General features: G+C 33.4%; 1 protein-coding gene across 1 annotated transcript; it reads left to right on the top strand.

The window, feature by feature from the left end:
- Positions 1-1,874: 1,874 nt before the first annotated feature.
- Positions 1,875-11,730, top strand: LOC115884245 (growth arrest-specific protein 2-like; the record flags this gene model as incomplete). The annotated part of the gene is made up of 6 exons (XM_030902746.1): positions 1,875-1,999; positions 5,788-5,929; positions 6,310-6,532; positions 7,111-7,367; positions 8,365-8,540; positions 11,351-11,730. Coding segments are annotated over 6 exons (1,136 nt in total), but the record flags the coding sequence as incomplete, so codon positions are not given.
- Positions 11,731-15,458: the final 3,728 nt, after the last annotated feature.

Consider the following 15,458-nt stretch of genomic DNA (forward strand, 5'->3'; position numbering starts at 1 on the left):
AAGAGGCCTTTTTTACATAAAAAACGTCGTAAATGTACGAGCCCTAACAACTAAATGTTCGGACAAACAAAAATTTATTAAAAAATTTTATTTTCATTAACTGAATTATTTACATTTAAGAAATACATTAAAAATATATTAAAATCTAACATTTCTAATGAATATTTAAATAGTTTAGTTTCTGTAAACATTAAAATAAACTGGAGGCCAATAAATAAACAAAAAGATTGCACAATATCGTGACAACTAAATGTTCGCGCGGACACTTTAAAAATAACTGTTCTAATATGGTGTTACATCGGCATGAACTTTTACAACCACTGCAAGCCTGTTTGGCATTGTTTTTATTAATGATTGGCATACGCCAGATTAAAAATTTTGCCATAATTCACTTAATATCATCGTCAAATGGGCAACGGTTTCTTGAGGATCGTGGCACAATTTTTGTTTTTATTTATGCCACATGTCCCGATAATATTAAGGTCCGGACTGTGCGAAGGCCATGAGGGGACCTTAATGTTCATGTCTCTAAACCATTTTTTAGTAGTTTTAGCCATATATGGAATGCCCCGCCATCCTGCTGAAATATAAAATTATTGTCCTGCTCTTTACCAGAACAATTCGTTACAAGGATCTTTGTCCTTCCCACTTCATACAAGAATATTTTTCAAATTTTTTTGATTTTTTGACGCATCAATTATGCCTTCTACCACCTCATACTTTTCTGGGCCTATTTTGGACGTACTCCTTCAAATCATAATGCCTTTAGAAAATTTCACTGTCCTATTGAGGCAATCTTTATCAAATAGACACCCTAGCGGTGTTAATTATATCGATATTAAAGTGGCTCATGTGCACATGTAATCCGTGCACTTGCCATTTGTGATTGGAATTATTAGCGTCGGCGTCGGATTGGGAAATAATTAAATATTTTACCTTAATGTCATTTTTGTAGTTTGTGACATCAGAAGTTCCAATCCGACGCTGATAATTCTAATCGCAAATCGCAAGTTCAAGGATTACATCTGCACTATCTGCACGCATGCATGATCTTTATGAAAGACGGACAGTGGAATTTCCTAAAGACATTATATGCTATTATGTCCGCAATGGGTCTAGGAAGGTGGTAGAAAGGCACAACTAATGTGTCAAAATATCAAGAAATTTTGAAAAACAGTTTTGTGCCAAGTGCGAGAGACCTTTATCAGGATATGAATTTTATATTTCAACAGGATGGCGGGGCATTCCATATATGGCTAAAACTACTAAAAAATGGTTTAGGGACATAAACATCATGGTCCCCTCATGGCCTTCGCACAGTCCGGACCTTAATGTTATCGAGACATGTGGCATAGAACATAACAAAAATTGTGCCACGATCCTCAAGAAACCGTTGCCCATTTGACGATGATATTAAGTGAATTATGGCAAAATTTTTACTCTGGCGTATGTCAATCATTAATAAGAACAATGCCAAACAGACATGCAGTGGTTGCAAAAGTTCATGCCGATGTAACGCCATATTAGAACAGTTATTTTTTAAAGTGTCCGCGCGAACATTTAGTTGTCACGATATTGTGCAATATTTTTGTTTATTTATTGGTCTACAGTTTATTTTAATGTTTATAGAAACTAAACTATTTAAATACTCATTAGAAATGTTAGATTTTAATATATTTTTAATGTATTTCTTAAATGTAAATAATTCAGTTAATGAAAATAAAGGTTTTTAATAAATTTTTGTTTTTCCGAACATTTAGTTGTTAGGGCTCGTATATTTTTTTACTCAGTAGCTTTATACAGGTACGGACGAAAAATTATATATTATTTTAGCTATCAACGTGTGAAAGCTGATTATTTTTTATTTGTTTCAGGAATCGATTACATAAACAGAGATAACTTCCTATCTGAATTGGATAATGGCGTCGTTATATGCCACTTAGCCCAAATAATCTGCGAAGCTGCCAAGAGGGCTTCAAAAGCTGGTTTAGTCAAAGGGGTAGGTAAAAAAAAAACACTTTAAATGCACATTTTTACAAACTTTTCTTTCTAAACATTTATTTCATAAAAAGTGTCGAACTTTTATAAAATAGGATTGAAGGGGTGGCTGGAATAACCAGGCAACTCCAATTTTTTTCGAAAATGAGATATTTAATGAATTACCCTTTAAAGAAATTGGCCGATCGTTTCCTGCAACAATCTCTCAATATAACTGTACAGGGACATCATTTTAAGTGTCTCACCCAATTTAAACTTTTCCTCTTCTCTATTTTAAGATAGTAAAAAGATATTTCAATGTAAATTTCCGCGAGGATGCCGAATTTCTACATTAAAATTTTTTACAACGTCAATTTTGACAGATACGACGCCATCTTGATTTTTTTTAAATGGAAGCCCCCACATATTTTAGCATGGTCCGGCAGACATATTTTAGCTAATTTCGAAAATATACAGTTTAGTATATTTTGCACTTACCGTTTTCGATATACAGTGCATTTAAAAATGAATTGTTCCAGAATCATTTTAAGTGTCTCACCCAATTTAAACTTTTCCTCTTCTCTATTTTAAGATAATAGAAAGATATTTCAATGTAAATTTTCGCGAGGATGCCGAATTTCTACATTAAAATTTTTTACAACGTCAATTTTGACAGATACGACGCCATCTTGATTTTTTTTAAATAGAAACCCTATCATATTTTAGCATGGTCCGGTAGACATATTTTAGCTAATTTCAAAAATATATAGTTTAGTATACTTTGCACTTACCGTTTTCGATATACAGTGTATTTAAAAATGAATTGTTCCAGAATCATTTTAAGTGTCTCACCCAATTTAAACTTTTCCTCTTCTCTATTTTAAGATAGTAAAAAGATATTTCAATGTAATTTTTCGCGAGGATGCCGATTTTCTACATTAAAATTTTTTACAACGTCAATTTTGACAGATACGACGCCATCTTGATTTTTGTTAAATGGAAACCCCATCATATTTTAACTTGGTCAGGTAGACATATTTTAACTAATTTCAAAAATATATAGTTTAGTATACTTTCCACTTACCGTTTTCGATATACAGTGCATTTAAAAATGAAATCTTTAGAATTATTTTAAGTGACTCATCCAGTTTACAATTTTCGAATTTTAAAATTCTTGAAAATGTCAAATTTGACAATTACGAGGCTTAATTTTTTTTATTTATTTATACTTTGATTCTTCTTCATATGACCTTTACATACAGGGTGATTCCGAAACTTTGGTAGCATATTTTGCAGATAAAAATAAGTAAAAAGTTCGTATAAATGTCCTAACATGCTTAGTTTCGGAGACACAGGGAGTAGAGAAGTATCATTTTTATTTCGATATTTTCCAAATAATTTATGAAGTAACGTTAATACTTTGATGAAAATTGGTGTCTGGGAGATTTTTGATATGAGAAATTTGATTTTGATGTCAATATAAATCCAATTTCTAGGGGGCGCCACATACACGTGTTTTAACTGTTTTGAAGAGTAATAACTTTTCGTCCGTACTACTGAGTATACGTACTATAAAACTAATGAGTGAAAAAATATTCATTTATAACGATTTTTACGTAAAAAAGGTCTGTTGGTAAAAATTGTTACGAGAAATGGTTCTCGAGATATTGGGAAACGAAATTATCAATACCTGTCATCATTGACATATATTAAACATGTGGAGTTACTAGACTGAAATCATAAATTTGAAATGTTTTTTTCCCAAAAGTTCAACAGAAACTGTTTTATCATCATTTTTCCGCAGAAAAAATTATAATTAATTTAAAAAAATTAAAATTTCCCACATTTATTATTTCAGCCAAATATCTATCTACTCAACGTGTTTATTTTTTTGTCAATAATGACATGTATTGACTATTTCCATTCGAAATATCTTGAGAAAGGTTGCTCGTAGTGATTTTTACCAAGAGACATTTTTCACGTAAAAAGTCAAGAAAATGTATATTTTTTTACTCAGTAGTTTTATACAGATATGGGCGAAAAGTTATTACTTTTCAAAACAGTTAAAACACATGTAGGTGGCGCCCCCTACAAATAAGGGTCATATTGACATCAGAATCAAGTTTCTCATGTCAAAAAACTCCCAGACACGAATTTTCAGCCAAATATTGACGTTACTTCAGAAATGAATTCGAAAAAATCGAAATAAAAATGAAACTTCTACACCCTGTATCTCCGAAACTAAGTACTGTAGGACATATATTTATACGAACTTTTTACTTATTTTTATCTGCAGAGTATGCTGCCGAAGTTTCCGGAATACAGTTCGGACCACCCTGTATATAAAAAAAATGAAAATTTAGTTTTAAACTGCTAGTCATTTATCATAAGATAGTTATATATAGATATAATAGATAATTTACGTAAATTTCATGCATTTGGATACAAATACCACTCAGTTGTAAGTGAATGGCATTCATATTCAAATACATAAAAATTAGAGGAATTCTTGATTTCAACCCCCTGTATATAAAGAACGGTAAATGCAAAGTATACTAAACTATATATTTTTGAAATTAGCTAAAATTTGTCTACCGGGCACTGTTAAAATTTGATGTGGTTTCTATTTAAAAAAATCAAGATGGCGCCGTATCTGTCAAAATTGACGATTTAAAAAATTTTGGTGTAGAAAATCAGCATCCTCGCGAAAAATTACATTAAAATATCTTTTTACTATCTTAAAATAGGAAAGAGGAAAATTTTAAATTGGGTGAGACACTTAAAATGATTCTGGAACAATTCATTTTTAAATCCACTGTATATCGAAAACGGTAAGTGCAAAGTATACTAAACTATATATTTTTGAAATTAGCTAGAATATGTCTACCGGACCATGCTAAAATATGTGGGGGTTTCCCTTTAAAAAAAATCAAAATGGCGTCGTATATGTCAAAATTGACGTCTACCGGACCATGCTAAAATATGTGGGGGTTTCCATTTAAAAAAAATCAAGATGGCGTCGTATATGTCAAAATTGACGTTGTAAAAAATTTTAATGTAGAAAATTGTCATCCTCGCGAAAAATTACATTAAAATATCTTTTTACTATCTTAAAATAGAAAACAGGAAAATTATAAACCGAGTGAGACACTTAAAATGATGTCCCTGTACATAAATGGCGACGTTAGTTGGAGCTGCCTTGCTGTGGGTTTGCAGCAGCTCTTTTTCGATTTCCCACAAATTTATTAAAATGGAGCTGCCTGATTATTGCAGCCACCCCTTGAATTTAAGAATTATTGTGTTGACCAGAAATATGTTGGGCATATTGCTTAATCAACGTATATGGCAGAGCCAACAGATCAATCATGGATGGCCCAATATATTATTTTTCCCGTAGATTTATTCATACATTTTAAAATTTTAAATTTAATCATCAAACATACAATACATTATATCTGCAATACTATCGAAAAAAAACGGCGTCCATGACGGCTTGGCAATGACAATCGATGATAATTTTGACGAGGTGATACTAAGGCCTACTATTTTTTAATAGTGCAGATTTTTTTAAATGGTGCCCGGTTTTGACAAGTTTTACGTCAATTTTTAGAAAATCTAGAGATTGACATCGCCAAAATTATCATCGATTCTTATTTCCCAACCGTCTTCGACGCCGTTTTTTTTTCGATCATACAGTATGAAGAATAAAAAATAATCTGCAAAATCTTGTATGTTATTTTGAATGAATTGCTATATTAATATCTTATGTATGATATAGAGATATTTATTATTCTCCTATCCTGGTTTCAGAATATACCAAGCGTCAGAGGTAAATGTTTCGAAAAAGCCATGAGAAGAAGCTTTTTCTCCAGAGACAATGTGGCAAACTTTCTCAAGTTTTGCAAATCAATAGGAGTTCATGAAAATCTTCTGTTTGAAAGCGACGATTTAGGTAAATAAATTAAGAATTATTTTTTTACAGAAACATAGTTTATTTTGCTATAGAAATAAAAAAGTTATAAAAAAGTATATACGGGAGCATCCGTAATGCATCCATAAATTACGTGAGGAGATTTTGATAATTTTTTTACTCCCCTCCACCAGTGGTGAGATGTGATATTTGTTCTCACCCCCTTGAGTTTCTCACGTAATTAATGGACAAGGCAATGGCAATTAACAACAAAGGCAAAAGTATTCCATAGTCTATCCATGGAGAAAAGTTTTTTAGTGGTACAGTAATAATTATTGTCTGTCCTATGTATTTAAAAGTAGATTGTTTTTTTTGTAGTTTTTTGAACGTAATCTTGATTTCGAGTTTCTGTTGATTTCCAGTTCTACATAACCATCCACGTAGCGTTATCCTATGCCTCCTGGAAGTAGCCAGGATAGCCACGAAATTCGGCGTGGAACCACCCGGATTGGTCCAGCTGGAAAAAGAGATTGCAGAGGAGGAAAGGAACAACTCCGGGGACTCCGGACTTAGTTCGCTTTTATCCTGGCAATTCCAGGCCAGTCCGCCCCGCATGGATGGGGAGATGAAAATGAGCCACAGCAGGTATACAGGGTGTTTCTTAAGAGTCTATTACGCTGTACTTTCGGGTCACTCCCAGGGGTCGGGTAAAGCGGGTGTGTGGCCGAAGGAAATATATATTATATTTCAGAAATCTGCCTAAGGCTTAGCCCGATCCTGTCGTGTTAAGCCACACCCAAAATTCCCATGAATTCCCATTAATCCCACACACGTGCTTTGATTAAGGCTTGATTAAGAATTAATTGTAGAGCTTCAGCATTTGCCATAAAATAGCGATCAATTTGTTACAAAACCATATAAATTATATATCACTGTAATCACAAAACTTCAATCTATTTCCGTATTGTAACGGAATTTTAAATTATGTCTTTATTTTCGAGAAAATTTAGTCCAAAAATAAGTAATATTTTGTTGATGTTTGACCAACAAAATCTTAAAAATAAAGAAGTTGTCTAAAAATGTACTACAATACGGATATGGTATTATCCTTTATCTTTAATTTCCTTCTTCATTTGCGTAAAACTACCGAGCCAGTTTTACATAAAACGTTAAATGCCGAACGCTCGTTTTGCACGGAATCAATAATAATATTTCTTATTTAGATCCACTTCTGCCATATCCCACTACGCTGAACGCTGGAACACCGGACCCAGAGTGATCTTGATCCAGGATCCGAGAGATAGTAGAGGAGCCGGCGATTCCGGAGCGCTCAGTTCACTTCCGGCGATCAAAAACACAGGGGGAGCCAGTGATGGAGTGCCCAGCGATCACACAGAGGACGAGGAATGGTCGGGTGGCAGTCCGGAGGATCCAGATCTGGACGTGGTGGATAACGGAAGAAGAAGCGTGGATAGTAAAGGTAAAATATTTACGTGCAAGGATGTTTTGGTATGGTGTTGTATATTGTATACCGTGCTGGCAACTATTACTTTTGGGTCGGCATTTACATGTGTGGAAGTAAATCGCATAGGATCTTATTAAGTCGGAGTGAGAGATATGTGACCGACAGACGCGACGACGCGACGGTTTGTTGTTGCGGCGTTGCCGATACGCCTTTCCCTATCAAGTAAAGTAAAATCCGATCGCAAACCGGTTATTTTTAAAAGTTGTTGAAAAAACTACAATCTATTATTTCTAATAGATTTCGGGATATCGATTTTTGAATTCAGAGTTCTAATAGCGCAACCACTATCGAATACCCACTCAATTCCTTTTATTTTTACCAAAAATGCAAGTGTTTCTAGCTTGCACTTAAAAAAAAAGCTATAGGGAAAATTACAACGACTCGTTAATAAATAAACAAATTAAGTATCACGAGACGTAATTAAATCGTGAAGCTGAACGCATGACGTACATCTTTCCCTAGAACTTTAAGTACTGACAGGGGTATCGATTGGGTCGACCGGTCAACTGCGACAAATCTGCTATATCCCCTTCCACGTTTCTTAGCGATGTGCACAATTTCTCGGTTTATTTCATACGTTTGGCAACGTGTTTACTGTCCTCTCTTTGTTCAGTACATTATAAACGCATTGTACTCTTCTTACATACGGAAATCTCGACCCAAGACTAACCTTTGCCAGCCCTTAGTATTATAATTTGTTTACTAATTTGTATCACATTAAGTCATTTTCTTCCAAATGTTTAGACCTTAAAAATATTTATACAAGAGTTTAGACAAGGAACTTTGGAGTTGGTGTATATAGGTAACTAATATTACACCAACATTATGATTATTTTTGCTCTAAAAGACAATAAACTAACTCCGCCAGCTGTATTCAACGAAAACCAAGCTCACGCTTGCATATACATGCGAATTTATCTTTTTTTTTTATCTTATTTCTTCATTCTTCTAGGTGGAGGAGACACACCGACCCAAAACTTGACCACAGAACTGGACAGGAAGGTGCAGCTGGCAGCTAGGCTGATGCAACGGAATTGCAACTGTGCTAGCGGCAAATGCGACAAACTAAAAGTGAGGAAAGTTGGCGAAGGAAAGTACAACATCGCAGGGAAGAATGTTTTCATCCGTGTAAGTTGAAGTACTACTTACCGAATATTTATTTCATGTTTTATACTGTAGGTATGACCAAAAACGATGGTCAGTGCAATTGTTATCCATTGGGTTTACATCAAATTGGCTGAGTGAAGTTAAATTTTACACAAAAACATCTAAATAGAGACAAAACTATCGACATTTTATAGCGTGTTAGCGATCAAACATCGTTTTCAATAAAAATAAGTGATGCCAAATTTCTGCGGATTGCGTTGCAGTGTTGTCAAGTAATTTTTATTGTTTATTGTTTTTTTTTGCAAAAGAACTGTTTAAAGTATTTTTAAATGTCTAAAGGCGCACTCACGACTCTGCGTCTACTTGGCAAGTACGCCAGTATTTGCGTACTTGGCAAGTATTCCCACACTCCCCACTTTGTAAACAACTTCGGCAAGTGTGGCGCTCACACGATGTATCCATTTTAACAAGTACGCCAGCACAAACATTGTTTAAATCCTTGGCAAGTAAACAGTATAGTCGGATCTATGGACACCAGTCGTCCCGAAATTGTCGTTGCTAGTGATTCTTTTAAGTTCTTTACTGTATAGGGTGGACCATTTTGGTTGTTTCTATAGTATTTAAGAAACCGTGAGAAATATTCGACTTTTTGATACTGCAGTCTCGGGTTCTTTTTTGAAAAAATACAATGGCGCAAACGGATCGTGGCTATCTTGATTAAGTTTCGCTATAGGGGATTCTCAATTTTGTACTTTTTAAGATGTTCGATAGTTTGTTTATTTCAGCAACCACGGAAAATATTCATTATACATTCTAAAGGCATCTTTTCTTTGTAGAATGCAGTGGCGTAAAAGACTTTTTTTCGAAAAAATATTTTTGAGATATTAACTATATTTATGTTTTTTTTAAATAGAATCCCTGTATATTTTTTTAAATTTTCGTATTTAGCTTAGCATGGGCTTCCCGAAAATATATAACACTCTATATTTATTTACACTATTAACCTCAACATTTCAAATTTTTCTTAAAATATCCACTTAGTAGATAGTAGGCCGCGCCGAGTAACAAAGTAAAGGGTTGTCATTGTGATCGGAACATACCTTTGATGGATGCGGGACATTTCATTTCAACAGATTGAAGTGTGTGTATTTTAAATAATAAAAAAATGAGTAAATTTAAAAATTTTGAGAAATATAATATGTTAGAATGTTATATTGAGTCTAACAAACATCAGCAAATGGCAGCTGATTTATATTTTGAGCGGTATCCAGAGCGCTAGAAACCAAACCCAGCCATTTTTAAAAGGTTAGAAGATAGTTTAATCAATTTTGGATCTTTTCAAAAACAGCGTGTCCGAAACATTATCATGTACTATCTACTCAGTGGATATTTTAAGAATAATTTGAAATGCTGAGGTTAATAGTGAAAATAAATATAGAGTGATATATATTTTCGAGAAGCCCGTACCAAGCTGAATAAGAAAATTTAAAAATATAGAGGGGGTTCTATTTAAAAAAAAACATAAGTATAATTATAATATCTCAAAAAATATTTTTTTCGAAAAAAGTCTGACTACGCCACTGCATTCTACACAGAAAATGCCTTTAGAATGTATAATTCATTTTTCCGTGATTGGCTGAAATAAACAAACTATCGAACATCTTCAAAAAGTAAAAAATCTGAGAATCCCCCTGTAGCTTTGAAACCGATCAAGATAGCCACGATCCGTTTGCGCCATTGTATTTTTTTCAAAAAAAAGAACCCGAGACTGCAGTATCAAAATTTGAATATTTCTCACGGTTTCCTAGATACCCTATAGAAACAATCAAAATGGTCCACCCTGGACACTGCAATACGATTTCTATGTTCTTTATGTTTGGCCATCCATATGAAGGGCTCATTTTCGTATAAATGCATAAATTCCAAAACAACATCATTTGAAGACTACACGGGAAAACCCAGTTTTGTCCATTTTAATTGGAGCCGAGAAAAATGCATCAATTTAGTGTTTTTAAAGAAATATGTTATTTTCGATTGAATAATTAGAAAAATATATATTACTATCAATTCTGAATTATTAATATTGTGAATTATCGCTATATTCTGAAATACCGAAATAAAAATGTCAAAATGCAAAACAAAACAAGGAAAAACCAGGGATGTCCAATTAAGGTTGTATAAAACCTAAATCTAAACTATTATTTTTTTGTTGTAGGAAGAAAATTAATAATTAAGTAGGCTTTATTACAATGGCTACGAATTTATAACATATACTGTACGTCTGTCCGTTCTTTAGCTACGGGGCATCCGTGAGAGGGAAACGATATTCTCTCGATCTTTTCCGTAAAAAATTAGACGACGCGTCCCATCACTAAAAATTCGACAAATTTGCAAGTAGCCAATAAAATGAGCGGGAGGAGCGATTTGCGGTGACGTGCTCGTTAAGTCGTCGTATAAAATACGACGTTTATTTAAATGTTTTGGCCCGCATTCCTTTCTGTGAGATAATAAGGTCCAGCAGACGAACTGTAATACTAATTGCAAGATGCATGCTTGTCGCCCATGCGTAAATACATCTCTGGTTACAAGACAAGGACTTCACATCAACATTCATTACTTTTACGTACCATCTCTTTTTAATTCACATAAAAGTGTTACAGTATGTATGATGTAAACAAATAGCTTTATTAATGGAGAGATTTGTCTCCCCTTTATTTAGATGTTTTTGATTTTATATGATTTTTTTCCGAAATTGTTATAAACCCAAGTCGGCCTAAATCTTAGTCCTGACAATATTTTTTTTTCTTCGAATGATACCCTTTTCCTTGCAGCTTCTGAAAGGCAGGCACATGATGGTCAGAGTGGGAGGCGGCTGGGACACCCTCGATCACTTTCTGCTACGTCACGACCCCTGCCAGGTGAAGGTCGTGTCCAGGGACAGTCCGGACAGGACGGTCAAGGACGCCTCAAAGTACCTGCACATTAGGGCTAAGTACCGCAGTCCACCGCCTAGGGACGACAGGGGGGAGTCCGTCACGCGCTGAGACACGATTGCGTCACCTAACCCAGCCTATCATTTCACTGTTCATTTTCATTTGTTTAGATGTTGTTTTATGTTTTATTTTATTATTATTTCGGTAGAGAGTTACGGAATAATCGTTTTGTTGCTGGTATCTTTAGTTTTTGAATAAAATGCATTTTCGTTTGGTTTGGAGCGAAAATTGAAGCATTATTGCTTGGATTCTCACTACCTTCCGTATCAGCTACCTTCCGCTTACATAAAAATATTATATCATGTTACACTATCCGTTCCGTTTCACTTCCGTTCCATATCTTTCCCTTCCATACATTTTTTTTGGCGGACTGACTGAAGCGTATCGAAAACAGCGTTGTCAAGTTCTTTTACATTTGTACCAGCTCTGGTAAACATTTTGGTTGATATTTATTTATTCTTTCAACTCTTAATTAAATCTATTACCTTTTCAAAAGATACCTTAAAATAGAGCTTTCGTAATGATATAAATTTTTATATCAAAGCCAAAAGTATGCATGGAACTGATATGGAACGGAAGCTTACGTATAATACAACCAAAAATACGGAACAGATATGGACTGGAAATGGAAGGTATAGGTGGACCAACCTTTTATACGGTTGCATTATTAATTTGTTACATCCAAGTGTCTTTTACGAAGGGATACATCATTTGCTGTCCTCCATTCGCGAACTTCGAGTTCCGGGCTTTACGCCCTGGGGCTACTCGAGAACGGTTCTGAAAGGAGCTCTGCACGATTGCCTCGTGCCTCCATATGGCGCGGAACAGTTCTGGAACTTTATGCCTCAATTGAATGGAGCGAGTATCGCGTTCTTGAACAGTTCAGAGCTGCTCAACTGCGTGAAAGGAGGACAGCAATTGGTGTACAAAGTTTTAGATGTTTCAGGGTAGTAAACACACTTTAAATTCTTATAAAGCGGGTACAACTTTCGGTTTAATGAAAACGTTTTCTCTTATTTCTTTTAACTGACGCTCTGTATATTTTTTTATGTTGCAGAATATTCAATTTATCTGTGGTTTAATATGACAGAAAACAACTATCACTGTCATTAGTGTCATTTATCTCCTCTTGTTGGACAAATTTGAATGAGAATTGGGAAGTCATTTCAAGTATACCTATACTAAATATACAGGGTGTAGTTTATAAAGTCAGAGTCAAAACATACCAGATACCTACTATTATTAGGTGTGTTTGTTTCTCTGAAAAAATCAAGGAATGCCTTTTATTTATACATTTTAGAAACTGTCCTGTTGATGGGAATAAAATTCTCGAAAGCTTGACAAATTTGAAAAGTAGTTTTATTAGCCCATGTGGTGATTTTTATTGACTGCATCCTCACTTAAATTCTTGAGTTTTTTCTAGTCAGTCACGACTATAATATATATTGTTTATAATATATAAACAATTATTATTTACATCAATCAAACTCACCCTCCTTAACAGCACTTTAAAGGACATGAAGGGTTATTACTACCGCTTTCCCGTTCAAAAAATTATTCTAATAAAGTCGCGATGAGTTTTGGGCTATTGCTGCTCTTGTACACTTCAATCAAAAGAGGTTCTAAAAAATGCAAGGTCTGCTAGTAAAAATCTTTAAGTTTAAAATATCGCAACACAATTTATTTAAACCAAAACTTTAATATAAAATTAAAGTGTCAAAACGAATGACAATATCAGGAAATAAATAAATGTGACAACTTGACATTTTTTACAAGCAGAGCTGCCACCTGAATCCCCAGCGGGAAATTTATATTCCAGTTGGTCAGCGCGGCGCCGAATATGTCCGTGATTGGCAAGAATGAATTTAAAATCGCGCCCTCGATTACGTAACTAAAAAGTTTAATTGATATCAAATATAATTAAGAATCAAATATTACATTGGCAAGCTCATTTGATCTATATTGCTTAAAAAACTTCACAGATAATATAATTAACACACAGGTTTTACCAAACAAATGCAAAATAGCTTTTTACATTATTTTTTACTAATAATTCAATTACTTACTATTATTTCTTCAATTATTACGTGCTTATATTCATGCCATTAATTAGAGGTATACTACTAGTAACATGCATATCAAAATACAGAATATCCCTAAAGGCCTGCTTATCTTTATCAATACTCAAGGTTGCATGCGGAATAAAACAATGGGCAATCTAGAAACGAAAGGACCAACTGAAATACTTAATACCTGAAATTGACATATACAGGGTGTTTCAAAACAAATGCGAAAAACTTAGGGGGTGATTCCTGTTCAAAATAAAGGGTAGTTTGCTTTATAAACGTTGGGTCAAAAAAAGTCAACCATTAGGAGATATCGCGGTACAAAGATGGCGGAAAAATAATGTTTTTATTTTTACCTTGAAAACGAAAAGAGATAGACTAATGAAATTTTATGGAAGCATTACTGTTATGAAAAACACACCAGGTAATTTTTTACTTTTTTTAAAATGAGTGGGACGGGTTGAAATAAACTACAACTATCATTCTTGTTAACGAAATTTAAAGAAAATCTTATCAAACACATGCAAATGCTTTAATTTGGATAGTTTAATTTGATTAGAAACTTTTTTACCTCTTGTGTTTTTTGATAAAACTCACCGATTGGAAATTAAAATATAAAATGTAAAGCATTACATGTCAGGACAAAAATATTTTAGATTAAGAATCTAGTGATAATAACGATAATAATAATCATCTAGGATAATAACGAATTGCAGTAGAGTAATGTCAAATAAATAATACTAGGGAACAACCTAGAAAGTAACAGCGGCCGACCAGATTTTTTCCTAAAAAAAATTACAGCAGCCCACTAGATTCTTTTATCAGAAAATGTTTTTGTCCTGACATGTAATGCTTTACATTTGATTTTAATTTCAAATCGGTGAAATATCAAAAAAATACAAGAGATAAAAAAGTTTCTAAACAAACTAAACTATCCAAATTAATTTTTTTGCATGTATTTGATAAGATTTTTCTTTAAATTTCGTTAACAAGAATGATAGGGGTAGTTTATTTCAACCCCTTCTACTCGTTTTAAAAAAGTGAAAAATTACCAGAAAGTGTGTTTTCATAACAAAATGCTTCCATAAAATTTTATTAGTCTATCTCTTTTTGTTTTCAAGATAAAAATAAACATTATTTTTCCGCCATCTTGTACCGCAATATCTCCTTAATGGTTGACTTTTGACCCAACGTTTATGAAGCAACTACCCTTTTTATTTTGAACAAGGAATCACCCCCTGAAGTTGCATTGTTTTGAAACACCCCTGTATAAAAGTACTGTGTTACAAAATTATATTTAAATCATATTTAAACTTGTGTGAGGAAATACCGTGGAGTCAAAAAGATTTATTAAGTGGACTTAACTACTAATTTTAGGGTATATATCAATGTCATTCTATGAATAAGAAGACTAAGGAAGGAGCATATCAAAAATCTTAGGTACCGCGATGGGCTTCAAATATGGCCGACTTAAATTCCGGTTTGTCAGTACGTTCTTAATTTTATTTTAAAAATAAAACCATGAGGTAGAGTAGACGTGGGGTAGACTCAATAATTTGTTGTTTTATTTTACGTCGTGAATAAATGTTGGTAGTTATTAAAATTGTTATAAAAATATATAATTTAATAAAAATAGATAAGTTATATTAAGTATTTATTAACACAACATCCGATATTGAAGCAGGTAAGTCAAATTAACGTATCTAAATTCTTTTGACATCTAATCTTTAACAAGTAATAAATAAAAGCTAAAATGCAAGAAAAATATATAATTTAGTTAATTTAAGTGAATTTCATAAATGATCGGTTTACTACACGTATGTATATTATATGTCACTTACTAGCGAAAAAATGTTCCATTATTTCACTCAATTTTTGCC

This window comes from Sitophilus oryzae, unplaced genomic scaffold (assembly GCF_002938485.1).
Source record: "Sitophilus oryzae breed Bouriz unplaced genomic scaffold, Soryzae_2.0 scaffold_225_pilon_pilon, whole genome shotgun sequence".
NCBI classification, from domain to species: Eukaryota; Metazoa; Arthropoda; class Insecta; order Coleoptera; family Curculionidae; genus Sitophilus; species Sitophilus oryzae.